General features: G+C 48.7%; 1 protein-coding gene across 7 annotated transcripts in view; it reads left to right on the forward strand.

Moving 5' to 3' along the window:
* Inpp4a (inositol polyphosphate-4-phosphatase type I A) overlaps positions 1-21,241 on the forward strand; it is a 126,497-nt gene extending 105,256 nt beyond the window's left edge. For 5 of the 7 annotated variants that reach the window (XM_036168125.1, XM_036168121.1, XM_036168126.1 and 2 more), the window contains 4 exons: positions 1,666-1,763; positions 5,166-5,278; positions 7,573-7,727; positions 18,721-21,241. In XM_036168125.1, the coding sequence (XP_036024018.1) occupies positions 1,666-1,763; positions 5,166-5,278; positions 7,573-7,727; positions 18,721-18,853 (499 nt within the window). In that variant the 3' untranslated portion in view covers positions 18,854-21,241. Of the gene's footprint in view, positions 1-1,665; positions 1,764-5,165; positions 5,279-7,572; positions 7,728-13,894 lie in introns of all 7 variants that reach the window. The other 2 variants (XM_036168123.1, XM_036168124.1) reach the window with 1 other exon arrangement.
* Positions 21,242-21,383: the final 142 nt, after the last annotated feature.

Consider the following 21,383-nt stretch of genomic DNA (forward strand, 5'->3'; position numbering starts at 1 on the left):
TTGCTGGCCATGGGTAGAAAGGATTCGAGGGAAATGCGAGGATATTGCAGAAGAGGCTGGGCCACAGGGCAGCACTATGGATCTGGATAGGTGGAGCATGGTGTAAGTGTTCTCTGAAGGGACTAACTGAAGACTGATGTAAGTAGCATAGAGGATAAGTAGACTGAGGCCCCAGGCTTCTAGACTGGACAAGTGGGTTGGTGCCTTCTCTGAGCTCAGGATCATGGGGAAGGTAGTGTTTAGAGCAGATAAGGCTGAGGCACCTGCGCAGAAAACAGAGCCCTCTCGAGGCAAGATCTAGAAGAATCTAGTTTGAGGAGAATGGGCCTCTTGTGGGAGCTGCCACTGAGAGGGAGGACATTCCCTGCCTGAGACAAGTGCAGATGAGTGAGCAGAAGAGCCTAGAGGAGGCTGTGTGAGGAGTCTGAGGAGGAGAGAGTGGAGTTGACAAGCAAACAGTATTCGCTTGGCTTGCTTGCTTGCTCCAGCAGCACATGCGTAAGTTTGTTTTGCTTCTGAGATGAAGGGAGACTGCCCAGAAAGGAAAATCCCCACCCCGTCTCCCCGAGGGAGCAGGTGCCAGTTAGACACAGAGCTGTTGTGGGTACCGGTGAATTGTCTGTGTTGAGAAGGAAGGAATACTGCCTTTGAGGCCAATGCTGGCAGGGCATAGAGCAGGCGAGTGGGCTGGGCTGAGGGCCCAGGGCTCAGACTGCACAAGTGTAGCCCCCCCTTTCTCCTTTTCACTGTTTAGCACCTTCCTTGAAAGTAGCATCGATTACTTACCTATTAGTTGGTAGAGTCATTCTTGCAATGTGTAGTGGGCATAGGTCACCCCCGCCTGATGAGGAAAGAGCAAGGGCCCAGCCCAGAGGGACAGTTAGTGTTCGCACAGCAGAGGGTGACTTCAGATCCCAGCATAGTCTCCTTGCTCCTGGCTCGCCTACTGCTGCCCCCTTTCCTGGGGACCTTTGAGAGCCGGTGACACACAATGGACTTTCAGTCTCTGAGCCTGGTGCTCTTGGCCATTTTTGTGTTGCTGTGACAAAACACCTTTAAAAAGATCAAAACTTTAGAAGTAAAGGTTTACTCTGACTTCTGATTTCAGAAGTTTCAGGCCATGGTTACTACTGACTCCATTGCTCTACAGGCTGTGCATGGCAAGGCAGAGAACCACAGTGTAGAACTCAGATGGTGAGACAAAGTCGCTCACCCCATGGTGTGCATGAGACAGGAAGGGTCAGAAGACAAGGTCAGCCCTCAAAAGATGTGCCTCCAACTAGGCCCCAGCTCCTAATAGAGCATTTAGCTGGACACTTAGCAGCCAGTCATCAGGATTCAATCACTCTCACTGGTGCCCAGAGCCCAAGCCTCCTTCCACATGTGAACTTGCACGGAGAGACTTCTTACCAAGCTGTAGCAAGCACAGACCCTGCACCCGTGCACTTGTAGGCATATCTGTAGTGAGTTCCAGTGGCCTCTGCTTGTGAAATCTGTGCCCAATGCTGTAGGGATGGCTTTGTCCTCAGGAAGGAGGAGAGACACAGGGTTTGGGCTGGCAGCTTATCTCCTTGGGAGAATCGATCCCCGTAGATTTCTTGTAGCTTTCAGCTTGTTAGAAGAAGATGGCCTGGCCTGTCTACTGATGTCTTGATTCTCCCCAAGGTTTGGAGACACATCCTTACAAGAAGTCATCAACATAGAGAGCTTGGTGCGGTTAAATTCCTACTTTGAGCAGTTTAAGGAGGTTTTGCCGGAGGACTGTGAGTATTCCTTCACTCATGTGTTCCACACTGCTTGTGCATTCTTCATTTTGGATGCCTGAGCTCTAGCCCTCTCTTGTCTGGACACTGCCCAGCTCATCCTACTGTAGTGCTGTGCATACCCATTTGTGTGCACAAACCCTACACAGATGTATTTGAGCTGTTTCTTCTCTGCCCCTCACATATGCAATGGTGTGCACATCCATTTGTGTGCACAAACCCTACACAGATGTATTTGAGCTGTTTCTTCTCTGCCCCTCACATGTGCAATGGTGTGCACACCCATTTGTGTGCATAAACCCTATATTGATGTATTTGAGCTCTTCCTTCTCAGCCCCTCACATATGTGCATGGCATCCCATTTGCCTGGCTTGAGTCCCACCTAGGAAGGCTTCCCTGGTGCTGTAGCCCTGCTTCCCTCTTCTGCAGTGGATTCTCTTCTGCTACGTATGACATGGCACTTTCTGCCTGTGTTCTGCCTCTCATTGTACGTTCCATGGCAGACTGTGTGCACCTGCTGGGAGCTCTGGGGGTTCTGGGAGGCAGTCCAAGGGTTCTGCATGAGCTGTCCATGTTTTCCTGTCCCTGGCATGTAGAGTAAGAAGCAGAAAAGGTACTTCATACTGAGTGTTTGTAGGCAAGATGACCCTGCCACAGTCTCCCCGAGACAGTGGAATTCCATGTTGTGCTCACATATAGGTCTCTGTTCTCCATGTGAGGACACTTCAGAGAGGGTTCTGGCAGGCATAGTACTCAGGGGAAGCCCAAAGGTGCTCAGTAGAACTTGTCACCGTACAACTCTTCTGGCTTCATCCCAGCAAACTCCCTGAGCCTCTGCCATGTTTACACCCAGTGAGATATCCCCTGCCTCTTCGGGTACCACACAGGGCATACAGACACCTGTCCTCACCTGGAGATAATTCCATTTCTCTGGATGGAAACAGTGTCTTGACTGAGGATATAAGCAGGCTTCCTTTGCATTCTGGTAGAAGATGGTATGGATCCTAGAGTTAAGACTCAATGATGAAACAATGCAGAGAACAGTGATGAGCCAGGCTCCAGGCTAAGTGCCCTGCACACTGTCCCATGGTCATTGTTGGGAATCATAAGAAGACAGTGCTAATATGTGTCCAAGGAAAGAAAGGATGGCCTGGCTGTGAAACCTATATTCATAGACAGTTAAGAAAGACCCAGGAGAAGGCATTGGCATTCATTTGTCAGTACTCATGTAGAGAATGGGGACAAGCTGTCTCTGCTTGGGCTCCCTGGTGTGCTGGTTAGACTGGAGGAGGGGACACAGGCTACAGACAGCCCCAGGAAGGCAAGAGTGTCCCCTGACACATTGTTTCCTCTGTGCCCCTCACCTGCTGCTGATATGGCATGGTCAGGGGCGGAGGCACACTGCAAGGTTCTGACTGAGAGCCAGCTCCACTGAAGCCCTGAAGCCAACACTTTGAGAACTTGAAGCATATTGGCCTTAAGCATATCGGTCCTTTCACAGTGTCTTAGTCAGGGTTTCTATGGCTGTGATAAAACACCACCGCCAAAACCACTTGAGGAGAAAACAGTTTGTTTCAGCTTATACTTCCACATCATAGTCGATCATCAAAGGAAGTGAGGACAGGAGCTCAAGGCAGGAACCTGGAGGCAGGAGCTGATGCAGAGGCCATGGAGGAGTAACTTATAGGCTTGTCCCCCATGACTTGCTCAGCCTGCTTTCTTATAGATTCAGGACCACCAGCCCAGGGATGACATCACCCACAGTGGGGTTGGCCTCCTACATCAACATCAATTATCAGTAAGACAATGCACTTCAAACTTGCCCACAGGCCAGTCTGGTGGAGGCATTTTCTCAATTGTAGTTTTCTCAATTGTAGTTTCCTCTTCCAAAACAGCTCTAGCTGGTGTCAGGTTAACATAAAACCGACCAGCACATATATGTTCCAGGGGTGACTCTAGCCTCTTGTCCCTCCCAGGACTCAAGTGTAGGTCACCAGTGAGGTGTCCTTCAAGTCTTCCTTAGTGCTCATTATTAAAAACAGGTCTGTCAAGTGTCGCCCGGTGCCAGGGGCTCTGGCTCCTTTTCATGAAGATTATCTGACTTGATTCCATAGCACCTCTGTGGGTGCTGCTGGTCACACACACACTTGACAGATGAGAACATTGAGGTGTGGAGGCTGTGTCTCCTCAGGAGCTACACCGATCCCAGTAGCATCTTATTTTACTGCTGTAAGAGGAGAGACAGGCTATGGACTTGTAGGGAACAAGAGCATCCACCAGAGAACAGGATGAACGTTGATGGAGGGGCCAGTGCTTCTCCAAGGATGGAGGGAAGGTGGGAGTGGTGAGCATTACCAAGGGCAGTCCTGGGACCAGCATTTTGGAAGATGGGCAGTTTCTGGTGTTTCTAGTACCCCCCACTTCACCCCCAGAAGGTACAGAAGCAGATTGAGGATAAAGTTCAGGGAATGAGGAAGCCCATAGAGGCAGAAGCTAGGTGCCAGAGTTAGTCCTTGTGCCCATAAGTCCCTAGAGGGAGTCAGGGAACTGATTCCCAGAATCACAGGCTCCCTCCACCTGAATAAGCCACGTGCCCCGTGGGGGTAGGTAGTCACTAAAATGAAGCTTGCAGGTTAGGCCAGGGAGAGGCTGCCGCTGATGGGCGGTTGGGAGGCAGAGTCATGTTGTCTCCTCCGGAGAGTGAATGCCCTGACCAAGCTGAAGCTCCCCTCCTCTGGGCTCCCACAGCCTCCATTACAGTCTTCAGGCCTCACAGGCGGGAGGCTTCTCCCTTCCGCCTTCTGCTTTATCCTCCGAGTGAGGGAGGACGCAGCAGCGGGCGTCATCTGCACAGGGGCCTGTACACCAACGGAAGGTTGTGCTGTACACGCTGTACTTGACTAGAACCTTCCACAGTGGAAGAGGGGCACTGTTAGAATTAGTGGGGTTAGGGGTCCCTGGGCCATTCAGAAATTCTTCCTTCAAGTGTGAGTTGAGGTCTCTCATAGGAGGCTGCACTCTGGACTCTCCAAGGTTTCCAGCACTCACTGCTCAAGACCCATTGCTCCCAGCATCCTCCATTCCTGATGCTGGTTTGGAAACTAGGCAGCCTACCCCCACTTCTTGCTCACTGCCCCTTGGAGAGGCAAGAGGCTTGGGTAATTACGGTTCCTTTAGCAACCCTTTCTCCTGCTTCTTGAGAAAGCCAACAAAAGGTAAAAGTCGATGCCCTTTGATGGTGGCACTAATCAAGTGAAGAGAATTCAGTGCTCAGCATCCTGGTAGCCATGATCAAATCTGCAGACACCTCCCTCCCGTACCTGCTGGGAAGCAGGAAAATACTTCCTCGGCATCAGTACGAATGAGCGGCCCCCTCTCCCATGGACTCCTCTTCTCTTCCAGGTCTACCTCGATCTCGGAGTCAGACCTGCCTGCCGGAGCTGCTGAGGTTCCTAGGACAGAACGTCCATGCACGCAAGAACAAGAATGTGGACATCCTCTGGCAAGCTGCTGAGGTACTCCTCATGGTGCAGAAGAGTTACGGTGCCCCTTGCAGCTTCACCATAGCAAAGGTAGACAGGTCAGAACCCCAGCCAGGGAGGAGAGCACAGATCCCTCCAACTAAAGGACACAAGGAGCCGTCGCTGCATAGGTTCACCGATGCTTGAAGACACAGAGCATCATTGCCCAAGGAGTTCATTCTGATAGGGCTGCCTGGATTCCCACAACAGACATGGATCTGTTCCTGGGCATTTGCCAGCCAGGCTGATGTGTTGTCCTCTTAAGAAGCCTGCATAGTCATTTGATCCCTGCTGAGACTTTGTCTACTTGGGCTTGAGAGGTTCAGAAGAAAACTGTGGCTACCTTACAGAATTCCTACTGTGCTCTACTGTTCAGACCTCCTCACTGCCCCTGCAGGACTGGTGTTTTCTCAGAACTTCAGTCACATAATTCCAGATCTCCACTAAGATCTGGGATATCTGAGCAGTTTCCTAGTCAGTCACTCAAGTGCCCCTGATGCTCATGGCAGTATGTCCTGGCCAGTTCCAAGATTCGGGATGATGAGCATGCCCGCTGACATTCTGCCTCCCTGTCTGGGCCTGAGGAGGACAGGAAGGGGCACAGACAGAAGCTGGCTTGGCTCTATGCACTCACACCGGTGGGAGACGGCACTGTCCTTGTCAGGTTTTCCCAGCTCTTTCCTCCATGGCAGCTAATGGTCCCTGCCTGGCCTGGTGCTTGCTCGGCCACTCCCAGTTACTGTTCGATCCTGTTTTTGGGGTCTGTGTGGTGGCCCTTTTCTTGGATGAGCTTTACATTATGAGTTGCTTATGGCTGTGGCTGCTGATCTGCTGGTGGAATGGAGCTTTAGAGAGTAGACTTTCTCTCTGCATTCTCCAACAGCCCCCTGTAAGACCCCTCCCTGGAAGGATGTGGGATGAGTCCACTGTGGATCTGTGTCTGACTAGGCCACTCTTTAAGCTTGTAATTAAAATGAGATGTATTTTGAAACACCACATGACAAAGGAGTCAGAGACTGTGTTTCCCCCAGTTTGAGGCCTAGTTTGGCATTGTCAGGCTGGGTCCTGCAGATGGGATGGAAACACAGAAAGAGAATATGCCTTCTCTTGGGTCTGTGCAACAGGGTGGGTGGTGCCTCTTGCTTTTAGTTTAAGAAAACTGCTATAAAGTGATAGCTGTTTCATAGGTGCCTTTGTGAATTTCTGAGAGCCAGTCTGAGGGTGACACTGACAGACCCTGAACAGTGGACTGGGGCTTTTCCTCACTTGTCCATTCTTATACTACACAGCGACAGCCTTGCAGATGCCCACATCCATACACACCTTGTTTAGAGACTGCGGTTCTATCTGTTGCAGCCACAGAACAAGCATGAGTTAGATGTGGGGCAGCTGATCCTCCCTGTCAAGTCAGGAAGCAGAACTTCCAGTCCCGTAGTTCTTGTTCCCAGTAGAGTTCCAGCCATAAAGCATGGATTCAGGGGTGCAGAGTTTTCAGGGACCCTTGTATATCCCGTTTCATGTTGCCCATATGGTCATCTGTGGGAACAATGGGTATGGGGCAGCAGAGCCATGCCGCATCTGCGTTCCTCCAGGGCTGTTCTTTTTCTGAATCTTCGTTTCTGTATATGAGCAGAGTCCCAGCTAGTCTGCAGAAACCTTCAGTCAGGTGAGGAGGCCTAGCCAGAGCCCCAGAGCTGGCTGTAGAGTGGCAGAGTTGGTAACCTGTTACTTCGAAATCTCTTCTAGTGCCAGGGGCTGCTGTGTTTAGGAGCTGTGATGTATCTAGAAATGAAAGGCCATGTCCGCAGTGTTCTTGCTGTGGGAGAGGATTTATACTAGCTGGTCCAGGGACAAGGGGACCCTGTGAGTGGCAATGTTTTCCCTGGCTGGGTTCTCCTCTGTGTCCTCATTTCTTGACTAGATGTGCCAAGAAGGTCCAAGCATGGCTTATAAGGGTTAGTGCAAAACAGTGATACCCAAAAGTCTCTAGAAGGCATGTCCCTTGAGAGAACACACAAGGCCAAGTTCTCCGGGGAAATGGTGGTGCAGGGCAGAGATGATCAGGCTCCTCAGGTGGCGGGGCCCTCTAAGAACTCGTTTGGAGTTAACTTAGGTACTGATACCAACTCAGCAAGACACAGAGTTGGGGAGCCAGGCAGTCAGGCTAGGACTAGGCTTGGAGTTACTGCTGGTGCTCCTGCCAGACCTGTGGGGCGCCCCTTTCCCTTGAGGGCGCTGCCTTTCTGCTGGCTCTTCTCTCCTAAGAAGAGCCCATTTCCTGTTGGCAGGTCTGTCGCCGCCTTAATGGGGTTCGATTCACCAGCTGCAAGAGCGCCAAGGACCGCACAGCCATGTCAGTGACGCTGGAGCAGTGCCTGATCCTGCAGCATGAACACGGCATGGCCCCGCAGGTCTTCACACAAGCCCTGGAGTGCATGCGCAGGTGAGTGAGGGCTACTGTCAGGCTGCACCTGCCCAGCCACCTGCTTCCCTTTGCTGTGTAAACTGCAGATGAGCCCACCCCCCCCTGCCCCACGTGGGGTCCTGAACACTTGAGTTTGACCACTACTCAAACTACAGGCCCTGTCAAACTCGGGTCGTATTCTCTTAGAAGGCCAAGAGCACAAGCCAGCACTCTTTTCAAGCAGAACTGCCCTGGCCCCATAGAGTGGTGGGCAGACTGGGGTCAGACAGTTCAGCAAGGATGGGGAGCCACCTGAGTGCGGTCTGGGGCCCGTGCTTTCTCAGCAGGCAGCTGCTTTTACATAGTGTATATGTGTACGGTGTAGACTTCCAGACTCCAGTGAAGGAACCGTGTCTGCAGCTTGCACTGGTTTGCTCTGCTGCCTCTCTAGTAGTGGACAGAGTTTGCTCTCAGGAGCAAAATGTCCAGTGAATGTTCGATGGTGATAGCTGTCTGTGTGCCCTGGCCACCTCCCCCTAATGATGTCCTGGTTCTGAGGCAGCAGATGTGTTTGCAGAATGAAACCCAGAATTCAGATTGTCCTCTGTTGATGGATGCCGCCTTGTTTCAAGCACTGCTGGGAAGCTCCCTACCTCGCATACCAAAAGAAAGGATAAGAAACCTGGTTTTCCTGTCTCCTTTGATGTAGTCACCAATGCTGTTAGTCTCGTTTTCAACAGTCACTTCTACTGAATGTTCTGTATCATTTGTCCTCACCAAACTCTTTAAAGCGTTCAATTCTCTTATCCTTTCTATATGTTTCTGCCATTTGACCTTCTCACAATGCACAAAGTGATGCCCAAGCTCATGTCTCTTGATAGTAGCGCCAACAGCATCATCCTGTTCTTGTTCTGTCTCCAGGTCCATTTAAACCTCTCTGTTAAAGGTCCTCAGCACTCCATGCTTCGCCCCTAGTGACTGAAAAGCAATGGAGTCTTGGAGGCACTCTGGGTGTGTATGCAGAACCCCTGTACCCGTTAGCCTCTATACCTCTGGGCGTGTGATCCTGGTTCTGAGGGTGGCAGCTGTCTGTGCTCGTCAGTTGTGCAGCAGGAAGAAAGGCTGATCTAGTGACCACAGAAGTCTACCACTGAGCAAGTGAGGACAACCCGGACAGGGGTCCCTGTGCTTGTACAGCAGAGGCTGGGACCAGTGTCCTGCAGAGGTACACCCCTAGGGACCACTACCTCCAATTGTGCCCGCTCCCACTATATCCCAGTAATAATGCAGTAAACCATGACCCTTTCAATACATAAGAGCAGAGTCCTCAGGCCCCAGTCAGCTGTCAGTGGGGCCCACTAGCTGGGGCCATGTCTTCAACAGGTGAGGTCTACTCTTTCAGCAGCCACAACTTCCTTGGCATGCTTTACCTGTCCTCATTCTGGGCAAGTCTGAACATGGTTTTTACACCTTTTAGCTCTGCTTTTTGTTCCCAGTTCTTACCATTAATCCAGCTAAAAGCAGCCAGCAATAACTGTGCAATAGCTTAAACAATGGGCTTCTCTGACTCCTGACAGATTGATTATACCATCCACAGAACAAGGACAAAATACAGAAGTCCTTTCCCAGAAGGTAATGTGGATGGCCTCTAGTCTGGCTTCTGGTTGAGTCTGCTCCCATTGAAAGAAGCCTCATGAACAAAGTCTTTACTGCCCCCATTTTTTGGCATAGTGGACATCTGAACCTCTGAATTATCCATTAAACTCTGCTTCTGGCATCCGGTGGGTTTTTAGGCCATTTCTCCAGACTCTTCTGAATGCTTCCTGCAAGCCAATTCCAAAGGCTTCTGAGTCAGATGGCCCACTTCTCCAGTAACAAATGTCTTGGTCAGTTTCCCGTTGCAGTGACAGGATATCTGAGAAAGGAGGGGAAGGGAAGAGGATTTGGCTAGTAGTTGGAGAGGTTTCAGCAAGTCTGTTTCTTGACTGTGCTAAGGCATAGTATCTTAGCAGAAGGGCATGGCAGCACACAGTTGCTCACTTCACAGTACGCAGGACACAGAGTGACAGAGCCTGAGACAAGATGCACCTTTTAAAGACCCGTTCCTTTGCCCTTGCTCCAGTAAATAGGGTCCCATCCACACTCTGGCAAGAAGCTCTAACTAAACTCAGTGGGCCACACACAAAAAGAAGGCATGGCAGGAGGAGACTTGTTGAGAAGGTTCCTACAGGAAGAGAGGGTGGGTGAAAAATGACTGAAATTCATTATCTAAATGCAGGGAACTATCTAAAGAAACTTAGGGCTGTTGAGATGACTCAGGGGGTAAAGGAGCTTGTCCCAAGTGTGATGACCTGAGTTTGATCACTCGGAACCACATGGTGAGAACTAACTCTTGCAAGTCACACATGCCCTCCAACCTCGTGTGCCATGGCACATGCGCACATGATCAGCGAATGTCATTTAATGGATTTTATAGACACATTACTCTATTGACCTACACCCTCCAACCAGGCCCCATCTTCAGTTCCCACCTCCAGTCTATTAATTTATTGACGAAGGCAGAGCCCTTGCCAGCTACTGAGCACTTTTCCCATCTTTGAGCACGGCTTGCACTGGGGTCCAAGCCTTTAACATATGACCCTTTGCTGGAGGAACACGTCATAGCCAGACTGTAACGTCACATTCTTTAGGTCAGTAGTCCCACATCTTTGTACACATTGTTCTTTAGGTCAATAGTCCCACATCTTTGTACACATTGTTCTTTAGGTCAATAGTCCCACATCTTTGTACACATTGTTCTTTAGGTTAATAGTCCCACATCTTTGTACACATTGTTCTTTAGGTCAATAGTCCCACATCTTTGTACACATTGTTCTTTAGGTCAGTAGTCCCACATCTTTGTACACATTGTTCTTTAGGTTAATAGTCCCACATCTTTGTACACATTGTTCTTTAGGTCAATAGTCCCACATCTTTGTACACATTGTTCTTTAGGTCAGCAGTCCCACATCTTTGTACACATTGTTCTTTAGGTTAATAGTCCCACATCTTTGTACACATTGTTCTTTAGGTTAATAGTCCCACATCTTTGTGGACATCGTTCTTTAGGTCAATCATCCCACATCTGTAGATCTCTAGCAGTTTGAATACAGGTTAGTAAGTTGCACTTGTTCAGCGTTCTGGAACGTCATTCCAGTCGCCATTGTCAGCTCCGAGGCTGTTAAGTTAGGGTTGTTTTGCCATACTGTTTATGAACCCCAATATCGTGAGCAAGGAATGACCTTCCTAGGAAATGAATGTTTCCTGTTCTCTTTCTCTGCCTCATTCAACCCACTCCCTGTCTCTAGCCACAGAATTTTCTGGAATCTAAAACTCTCTACAGTGGGCATACTTTAATTGAATGATTATTTTCAGTGGCCATTAAATACAAAACAAAGCCTCTGCCTGTCCCACTAGCCTCAGCACAGTGACAGTGCTCGCCACTGCCCTCTGCTGACCCTGAAGTGTCCTGACCTCTTGCTGCAGGCCTTTGTGTTTGGGTGACACAATCACACCCAACTTGTGTTTTCTGGATTAGCCCATGTGGTGAAGACACATTCCTTTAGTTACCTGGAAGTGCTGTAGCCACAGTGGAACAGCCAGCACTGCAGCACACTGAGAGCCCAGCACTGCAGCACACAGAGCCCAGCACAGCAGCACACTGAGAGCCCAGCACTGCAGCACACTGAGAGCCCAGCACTGCAGCACACTGAGAGCCCAGCACTGTGGCACACTGAGAGCCCAGCACTGTGGCACACTGAGAGCCCAACACTGCAGCACACTGAGAGCCCAGCACCGCAGCACACTGAGAGCCCAGCACACTGAGAGCCCAGCACCGCAGCACACTGAGAGCCCAGCACTGTAGCACACTGAGAGCCCAGCACTGTAGCACACTGAGAGCCCAGCACTGTAGCACACTGAGAGCCCAGCACTGCAGCACACTGAGAGCCCAGCACTGCAGCACACAGAGCCCAGCACTGTAGCACACTGAGAGCCCAGCACTGCGGCACACTGAGAGCCCAGCACTACGGCACACAGAGCCCAGCACTGCGGCACACTGAGAGCCCAGCACTGCGGCACACTGAGAGCCCAGCACTGCGACACACAGAATCCAGCACTGCAGCACACAGAACCCAGCACTGCGGCACACAGAGCCCAGCACTGCGGCACACTGAGCCCTCAGAAGGCAGTAGTGGATCCCAGCACTGCAGCACACTGAGCCCTCAGAAGGCAGTAGTGGATCCCAGCACTGCGGCACACTGAGCCCTCAGAAGGCAGTAGTGGATCCCAGCACTGTGGCACACTGAGCCCTCAGAAGGCAGTAGTGGATCCCAGCACTGCGGCACACTGAGCCCTCAGAAGGCAGTAGTGGATCCAGCACTGTGGCACACTGAGCCCTCAGAAGGCAGTAGTGGATCCAGCACTGCGGCACACTGAGCCCTCAGAAGGCAGTAGTGGATCCAGCACTGCGGCACACAGAGCCCAGCACTGCAGCACACTGAGCCCTCAGAAGGCAGTAGTGGATCCAGCACTGTGGCACACTGAGCCCTCAGAAGGCAGTAGTGGATCCAGCACTGCAGCACACAGAGCCCAGCACTGCAGCACACTGAGCCCTCAGAAGGCAGTAGTGGATCCAGCACTGCAGCACACTGGGCCCTCAGAAGGCAGTAGTGGATCCAGCACTGCAGCACACTGAGCCCTCAGAAGGCAGTAGTGGATCCAGCACTGCAGCACACTGGGCCCTCAGAAGGCAGTAGTGGATCCAGCACTGCAGCACACTGGGCCCTCAGAAGGCAGTAGTGGATCCAGCAAGATCACTGAGTAGAGGGTGCATTGAGTTCTCTTGCTTCCCCACTTGTGTCTTATCAGATGAGAGAGTAGAATGTACAGGTGGGAACAGAACTGACACTGTAGACTACACACACACACACACACACACACACACACACCAGTAACAATAATAATTGTGTATATAGACGTGAGGTTCGGTCTAGTTCACATACTCAGTTCCTGTAAGCATGTGGGCTGAGCCCAGCACCGAGGATAAGGCACAGGCAGAGGTGGCCCTCTATCCCATGTTAGGAACTGAAATCTTCAAATAGCAGGCTCTCCTGGGCAGACACAGTGACCTCCCAGGCAGCCCTGGCAGACACAGTAAACATCAGTCAGTGCTTGCCAGCTTGCACAGTATCTCCTGTCAGAAAAGCACATTCCAGCAAGGCCAGTCACCAGCTTAAGGCTTCTACTCAGAAAGCCAGGCAGGATGGAGCTGCAGGAGGCTGCTTGAGCCCCTGCCTGCTCATCTGCAAGCTGTTTTTTCAGAGTGCCTGCCAGACCCTGAGAACAGTGTTAGTGTTGCCATTTGCTAGATAGGAGGTATGTTGGTCCTCAGTCACGTGATTCCAGATCCCATCCAGACTCAGAGCCTAGTGCCATCTAGCATAGTTTATCACTAAGCTACACTCAGCCTCCAGAACATTTTTTCTATAGGACTTAAATAAGAGAAAATCCCAAATTTCCAATGTGAACTTGGGTTGACTCCATTTTGAGGGATCATCTTCTGGAACAGTGTCTCACAAAGATGGGGACAGGATTGCTAACCCCTCTGCCACTCAGACTGAGACTTGAGGCAGGTAGGGGAGGATGCTGCCCTGGATTGACATCTGGGTAAATGATTTTTGTTTGTGTGGTTAATCGAGAGTCGGCTTTGTACCCACCCTCACTCGGCATCTGTGAGAAGGTCAAACCCCCATGGTTCTTCATGTTCAGCTTGCTTCTCAGAAATGCCCATCTGCAGCATGTGGGGCATGGCGGGCGGCATGAAGCTGTGCTTGGCCAGTCGAGAGAGGGTGAACATGGAAAACCATCCTTTCAACCTACATGTGTTTAATTTTGGTAGACTGCAGTATTTTTCCCTTATTTTTCACTTCTCTTTCTCTCCTTTTCTCCTGTAACTGTGCTGGTTTTGTTTGGTCTTTTGTTCACGCCCTTCTCTGCATCTTATTTTTCTTTCTGTTGTGGTTCATTCCATTTTTTTTTAAATCTTATCTTTTGGTTCTCCTTTCCCCCATAATTTTGGGTAAAACCCATCGCATGTGTCTGTCCTTTTTTTCCTTTCTTTCTTTTCCCCTTTTCTTTTCCTTCTCCCAACTTTTTCCTTTTCACAGCATTGGAACACGGGAGGTAGTCACCCAGAAGAACTTGAGCGGCCTGGTGCCCATCCGAGACTTAAGGCTAGACCCCAGCCTCCTTTGTTCCATTCCTTTATTAGCTCTGAGCCCCAATTTACTGATTGTGTGGCTCTTTCTGAGCATAGCATACCTGGTGACCAAATTGCGTTGTAAGTAAATACCATATGAAAAATTAGTCACGGGACAGACAAAACATGTCCAGCCACCGTGTGCCAAACTGGACAGAAGGAAGGTGTCCAAGCGAGGTCTGCCGAGAACTATCCCATGCCTTACAGTCTGATGTTTTGTTCTTCTGAACTGTAAATACCTGCCAAATTCTTTCATCGAGAGGACTCGTTCATTTTGATTGCATAGCGTCTTCAGTGCTTGCAACATGTTTTTCTGGTGCCCTGTAACTGCATTCTTTAGCTGGCCTGGAATTACTTGTACCAAAAATCTTACCTTCTGATGTGTAACTATTTATTACATGTACATCTTGTGTGCCCTGTTCCAAGAGAAAGGGGTGCTGTCTGAAAAGAGTTTGTATATTTGATACTATTCCTTAAGTGTGTTGCTAACCTTCCTAGCCTTTTGAAGAAGTCAACAAGAAAAAGATGCTCTGTCCGTTTATCTAGATACCCCTGTTTGATAGGACTGGACTTCCTCCTTTCCTTTCAAAGCGTAGTCCTGGGATTGCAATAGCAAACAGATCGCAGAGCCCCACTCCCCGCTTCCAGCTGTCTCCATGTGGTAATGACAGCTGTGGATCACAGGAGCACATGCCACCGAGTCTAGCACACAAAGATGACATGTTGCATGTGACTTCAGGGTTACCCTTAATACACATAGTAGCAAGAGTTATATAGTTTTTTCTTGAAATAACTTTTTTTAATTTAAAAATTGTATGTTTTATTCCAGATGAAATCTTTTTTCTTTTACTAATACAATAAGTATTCTATAATGAACAAAAAATCAGAGAAAAACGATTTTAAAAAATGAGGCTTAAGTTTTGGCAGTTGTGAGAGAGAGGTGTGAGTAGAGGAGATGGCTGTGAGTTTTGCCATGGTCACTCTTAATTTTAACATGGCACTGCCCCTAAAATAGGATGACTAGTCACCCCGACATTCATGTGGCAGAGAATGATTGTCCTCCATAAAAGTAACCAAGTAGCCTAGGAAAGATTCCCCTTGCTTTGTGGCCTTGTGTAAGAAATAGTGAGTGGCTTCTCCACCTTCCAGTTCATAGTAGGTTGTATTTCTGCTTTTGACCTTCAGTTCAATGAAGGAGACTTCTTTTCATGAGTCTTGTGGGAAACCTGGATGACTTAGAGAATCTGGAGTTTCTAGTATCTTGACATTCTCATGCCCACAAACGCATCCCCCAAAGCCTCTCTGGTCTGTGAGATTTCCTAAGAGTACTTGGAGCACTGCCTCCGATCTGCCTTCATCTCCAAGAGTGACTTGTAGGAGTTGCAGAGAACCAGATGCCAGACCGAATATGTAAATTGGCCTGGGGAAGGTTGTCCTTACCACACCTGTGGAGTGCCTTTGTTGCAGGTCTGAGCACTGCAGGCTCCCCCCAGGGCAGGCCTCACCTCAGTGTTCCCACATAAACAGGTCCACTTGTCTCTCCTTGTAGAAACAAACGTGTGACAGCTCTGTGGCATCTTTCAGTTGAGTGGTTTAGCCACTGCCCAGCTGGCATTAGTCACCAGACAGACCTGTCCAGTCAGTGATTCTTTGAAAGGAATATTTGATAGATGCCCTTTCCCTTCATAGCATGTGCATCAAGCCTAACAGACCATTTTGTTTGCTTCATTTGAACAGGGGAGAGAGAGTCCATGGTCTCCTTCCATCCCCATCCCATGGCCCCCATTCCTTGCTCTAGGTTGATACCCTCCAGGTAACATGGAGGTGACTCAGGAATGCATCATTTCCAGGGTTGTGTTGTGGCCAAGCAAAGACCATAGACAGTTGAGGGAAGTCTCCAGAAGTAACTGCAGAGACAGCACCCTCTGCCCCTGTGGCCCAGGATCCCATAGCTCTTTGCAGGGACTCTTCTCAGGACCATTGTACAGCAAAGGGAAGCAGTGCTGCTTAGAGAAACCTCCACCCACACCCCAGGCGGGGAGAACTCCTGTTGGGACACGGGTCTGTTGTGGTGCCAAGCCTCCCTTCTGTCCTGCGTAGCCTTAGCTGTTGGGTCAGAAGGGCAAGCAATGAGATCCCTTGTCTCTCCCTTCTAGGGGTGAGTAGAATGCAGTACACATCCTATGCCTCCAGGCACAAAAGGCTGGCTGGCTCTGGAAGTCAACCCCAGCATTGGGGATTTGAGATTTGTATTTGCTTTTTTCCTCTAACATACTGGAGAGGTGGGGAGACCAACCTTCAGTCTGCTTATCCTTTATACTGGATTTTAATGTCATTAAGGCCTTTTGCTCATGAAATCAAGACAAATATGTATTCGAAATCTTGTCCACAGCAACAAATGAGGAGAAACAGGATAAGGAGATGATTCAAGCTAGGCACTGTTGGTGTTGGCTGATGGCATCTGGGTTGCTTCTGAGTAATCCTGAGCTGTGGTGCAATGACTGGTCAGAGCTGCTTCCTCTGCTGCAGCAGCTTTTGGAGGAGAGAGCCATGCTCAGGAGTTCTTGTTGAGTGGCCTTGGGAAATGGCTGTGCACGTTCTCTGATCTAGGCTGCCGCCACTGCTTCCTCCTGTGCTCACTCATACAGAGATCCTAAAACACGGACATGGTCCTTCTACAGAGTCACTCCCCTTGTCTGCCGAGGCATGACCTAGACATGGGGGCCTTCAGATGAACTCTAAAGTGGAAGCACCCCCTCCCCCAAAAAGGAAAAGCAGAGGTCTTAGGATTGTCCTTTAGAGTTTCCATTCAAATTTCCAAAGTTGATGTCCTTGAAATGATAAAAAAGATCAGGAACTGTCCAATAACTAAATCTCTCTTGTTAAAATCTGCCTAAAGCCTTGTCATGTACTGTTGCCTCCTAAAGACACTGGACTAGTGTGGTCAGGAGAGTGTGCTGCTTCAGGCCATCATGCCGTGCTCTGCCACAGGGCACCCTTTACCCCCTCTGCAGACCTTGTCCCCGGCCTTCAAGCCAGGTCACGGACACCTGCAGATCATGCCAACAGTGTCAGCATGCAGACAGGGCATGTCAGCCTGGCTAGAAACATGTAGAGGAAACAATTTGATTTAAAAGTCAAATTAAAGGCACAATTTGAATTGCAAGCTCATGTACACTGTATGCAGTCAGCTAATCTCCCAGGTAAATACAGAGACTGTCAGTTTTTAAGTTATCATTTGGCATCTGCTGGGTAGGTGGGCTTGAGGGCCTTCTGTATCAATGGAGAAGCCATGTGTGAAGTAGTCTGTCAGGACACGAGCTTCCAAAGACATGGCAGGTTCACTGTGCACAGGGACCCATAGCTTCTGCTTTACAGAGAGTTCAACATATGCTGTCATCTGCTCTGGGTAGCCCAGGTTTTTAGCTCAGATGACACATCCAGCCTATGGCTTGAAACTGGAACAAGGACACGCACAGAGTGGCTGCATCTGTCAACAGCAAGCAGGCAGATGCTTCTCTAAACCGCCTGGTCTTAGCTCTTTTGAATAAGACTACTGTCTCACCAAAACCTGCTTGACATGTTCTTAATAAGGGGACTGTCATTTTCATTTTGAAAGGCATTGGCTGCTATTTTTTTATTATATGTCATGTGATCTTCATAAAATTTGAAATACTTTCTTTAAATCACTGTTTTCTTGGTAACTGCAAATTTTACATCTCAGAAGGGGGATTTTTTTTACTGAACTTGACAATTACTTGATTTCATTGCTACTCTTTAAACATTATAAAAATAGCAAGTTTTACTGTGTTATGGAAAGGAGTTTATATTAAGAATCATTTTTGGCTATTAATTTTAAGCCACTCCAGAGCATTGCCCAGAGAACTCCCTTGAGGTTCACTATGAGGCCTACCTCTCTTCATCCTCTTGCTGGGTACCATTTGTTTTGCCCCTGGGTTGCTATGACATCCCTCCATTGAGTATGGCTGGGATTCAAGCTGGTAGTGAGTTCTCTAAGGGAAGAGCACCTGTGGGCTCACGGTGGGCTCAATGGTGCTTGTACAGGAAGAGGTTGGACTGAAAGCAGCCCACTTGGAGAGGTGGCTGGTGACCACCAGGAGATCTGTGGAGTCTCCACAGACCATCAGCCGACAGCCATGAGGACCTGTTCTTAGACAGCGCATGGCCTATGCGGGTGCTTTGCACTTAACAGCTGCCCTAAGTGGAGACAGACACCAGAGCAGCCTCCTCGGCCAGATGGTTTTTGCTACCTGTTGAATTCTGCAAGAAAAGTCGGCATTTGGGGTTTGGTGTGGTCACAGTCATGCTAACATGCAAAAGGTACAGTGTTTGAGAAGCTCTGGTTAGAGTAGAACATCCCCGTTCATTCAGCTTGCTATCTAAACACCTTTGAACCACAGGTAAAGATAGCACCCCAGATAACCAAAACCAAGATACACACAAAATCATGTATTTTTAAAATAATTGTGTCTGCTTAGATACAACATTGCTCTGGAACTGCCAGCCCACAGCGCATCCAGCATGTGTCCATCTGTGTGCTTTTTACCTGCTTTGTTCAGAAACCCTCCATCGTATGTGTGTGTGTTGTAGACAAGTCCAGCACCCATCTATTGACCTTTGTGTAATGCTATGGAAATAATCAGTTCATTTCCTTCAAGTCTTTTCTTTTGGCCTTTTTCACTGCTGTCATTTCTTGTGCTTGTTTTTCCCCAGTGAGGGTTGTCGGAGAGAAAACACAATGAAGAATGTTGGAAGTCGCAAATATGCATTTAACTCCCTGCAGCTGAAGGCCTTCCCCAAGCATTACAGGCCTCCAGAAGGGACTTACGGAAAAGTTGAGACATGAACACACGGTGTCCTCTAATTAGCTGTTATGTAATCAATGTGGGTACCCTCTAGTGTCACATAGGATTCTTCAAGAAGACCTGAAGGATTCGTTTTTATTTTTGTGTTTTTAAAAATACTTCACTGAAGAGTCTATGGAGCATGATTTTGTGTTGGAATCTGTAGGGGGTCTTGTGGGGCTCAATAGCGTGGATAGTAATGGCTGCCCTTACCAATAGCTTTCAGCTGTAACTATACAGTTAATGTCCTAGTTCCTAGAAGAAGCCAGCTTGGTTTGTCTAAAACTCCAGGAGACTTTTTCAAACACCCACTTAGCCACTGCTCACCCAACTTATTTTTCTATTCAGTAACTCACAAGTGAGCATTGACTTAAAGTCTACTTTCAAAAAGTCTGAATGTAAAACAGGAAGTACTTACCCCATTAAACTTTAGGTCCCAGGCAGAGTCGTAGGTGTTAGCTCAGCTTGGGGAAAAGAAGTTGGCACCTTCGTGCTATGAGAGAAGCTGATTCTAGTGGCCCTCAAAGGCCATCACTCATGAAGCCAAAAGTGGAAGGGAAGCCTGATCAGTCACACCAGGAGCTCATGCACCTGGAACCACACCGCTTCCTGCCCCTTCAAGTTGTAGAAGAGTGTCTGCTTGAGATCTAAAACCAACCATGAGGTCCCCGGACTCTGCCTCCTCATAAACTCCATGTTTAGGTCCACACCCACAGGGCATATCTCCCTTTCTTCCCTGGCAATCGGGACCTTCAGTGTGGCTTGTCAGGTGTCTGGGAGACAACTCTCTAGTCGGGGATTTAGGGCCATAGAGACAGTAGACACTTAAATATTTTTAGAATAAATGTTCTTCTGGGAGGTTTCTAATCATCTTTCAGAAGACCACAATCATGTGTGAATGTCTAAAGAAACCATCTTAGTTTTTTGGTTTACAAAAATTGTTACTATTCTCCTTCTGGTATATGACTATTGAGAAACAGTTCAAACTATCCCCTACATTGAGAGCCCGAGAGGGGTTTGTGAGACAGGAAAGTTAGGCATTTCATAGACAATTTAGTCTGTCATCTTTTACAAGGTGATGATGAGTCTTATCTGCACATAGCAGATTTTTTTCCTTAGAATTTAGATGTTTTATAGATTCTGTTTATCATAGTTCTGTTTACATGTTATTTAAAAGGCTGTAAAAGAAGTGCATATGAAGTATATCCATGATGCTGACACCAACGATTGTGAGCACCATGGGAATTCTTAGGGAAGTCTAGCTAGTTTTCTTTTGGCTCCTTTAGAAACATGTAGCAAACTTGGACCTGGGACATTGAGACCTAGACAGGCCCAGTCTTTCGACCAGAGTCAGGGAGGGCACAAGGCATCCCTTTCTTCCAGTGTGCGGCTCTGCCTGCTCTTCAAGGAAGAGGTCCTCTGCTGAGGGTGGCTCACTGCCCCACTCTAGAGTGTGCACTGTGGAAGGTGACTGTCAGGGAGCGCTCAGCACCCCACCCTCCACACAGGGCTGCTCTGCTGATATCGGATTCTCCCAAAGCCTCAAAGGCTGCTGGGGCTTAGTGTGCCTGGCTAAGTAAGCCCTTTACCTCTTCTTTAGTCCATTTACTCTTAAGTTTTTAGTTTCTTTTTCTTCTCATTTTGACATCACTGCCTTTTTAAAATATTGCTTTGGACTTTCAAATGAAATGCTCCCATGTTCTCCAGCTTTCCTTCCTGTCTGAAGGGCATTACCAGTCCACACTTATAAAGGGAATTAGAGAAACAGCTGACTCACCTGTCAGCCGTTCTGCATGTGAATTATTTTCTCAGTCTTTGGCTTATAACATGAATCACTGTAAAACTCTAAGACTTGGTTAATCACAGAAAAGATTGCGGCTTCAGGGTCTTCTCTGAAGGCATTGTGACTGGCTTCCGGCGCAGAACACATGTTCCTGGCTTGCCAGGAAGGCACACCTTGTACAGCATGGGCGCAGGCAGCTCCTGGCTGCCCCAGAAGGCTGAGCTGTTCACTGTAGGTGGGACACAGTTTTACTGGTTGCCATAAAGAGGACGTTCCGTCCACCGTCTGCCCCCATTTCAAAAGGAGTGTGCGGTGTCTGGACAGCTGAGACTGCCGTGTGGATCTTGCCAGAGCTCCTGCGGCACAGCCGCCTGTACTGTCCTTTAAAGATGTAAAAACATTGTATAATACTGTTTTATCCCCCACACACACTTGTACTTGCCGAGCTTAGTGCATTTAAATACTTTTATTTATTTGTTTGGGACAGTATTAATATATATGAACATATAGTTACTGTTTTATATATTCTTAGCTCATTTAAAGCCATGTATGCTGTAAATGTGCTTGTCTTTAGACTGGGAAATAATAAAAACTGACCAGAACATTATACTATGTCTCCTTTGATTCATTCTCCGGGTACTGGAAGGAAGTCGACAGCCAGCACCAGACAGGCACATTGTACCACTGGGCTTAGGTGCCAGGATTCATAGGCTTGTAAATGGGGGGAGATTAAGGTCTTTTAACCATGG

Source organism: Onychomys torridus, chromosome 18 (genome assembly GCF_903995425.1).
Source record: "Onychomys torridus chromosome 18, mOncTor1.1, whole genome shotgun sequence".
Lineage (NCBI taxonomy): Eukaryota > Metazoa > Chordata > Mammalia > Rodentia > Cricetidae > Onychomys > Onychomys torridus.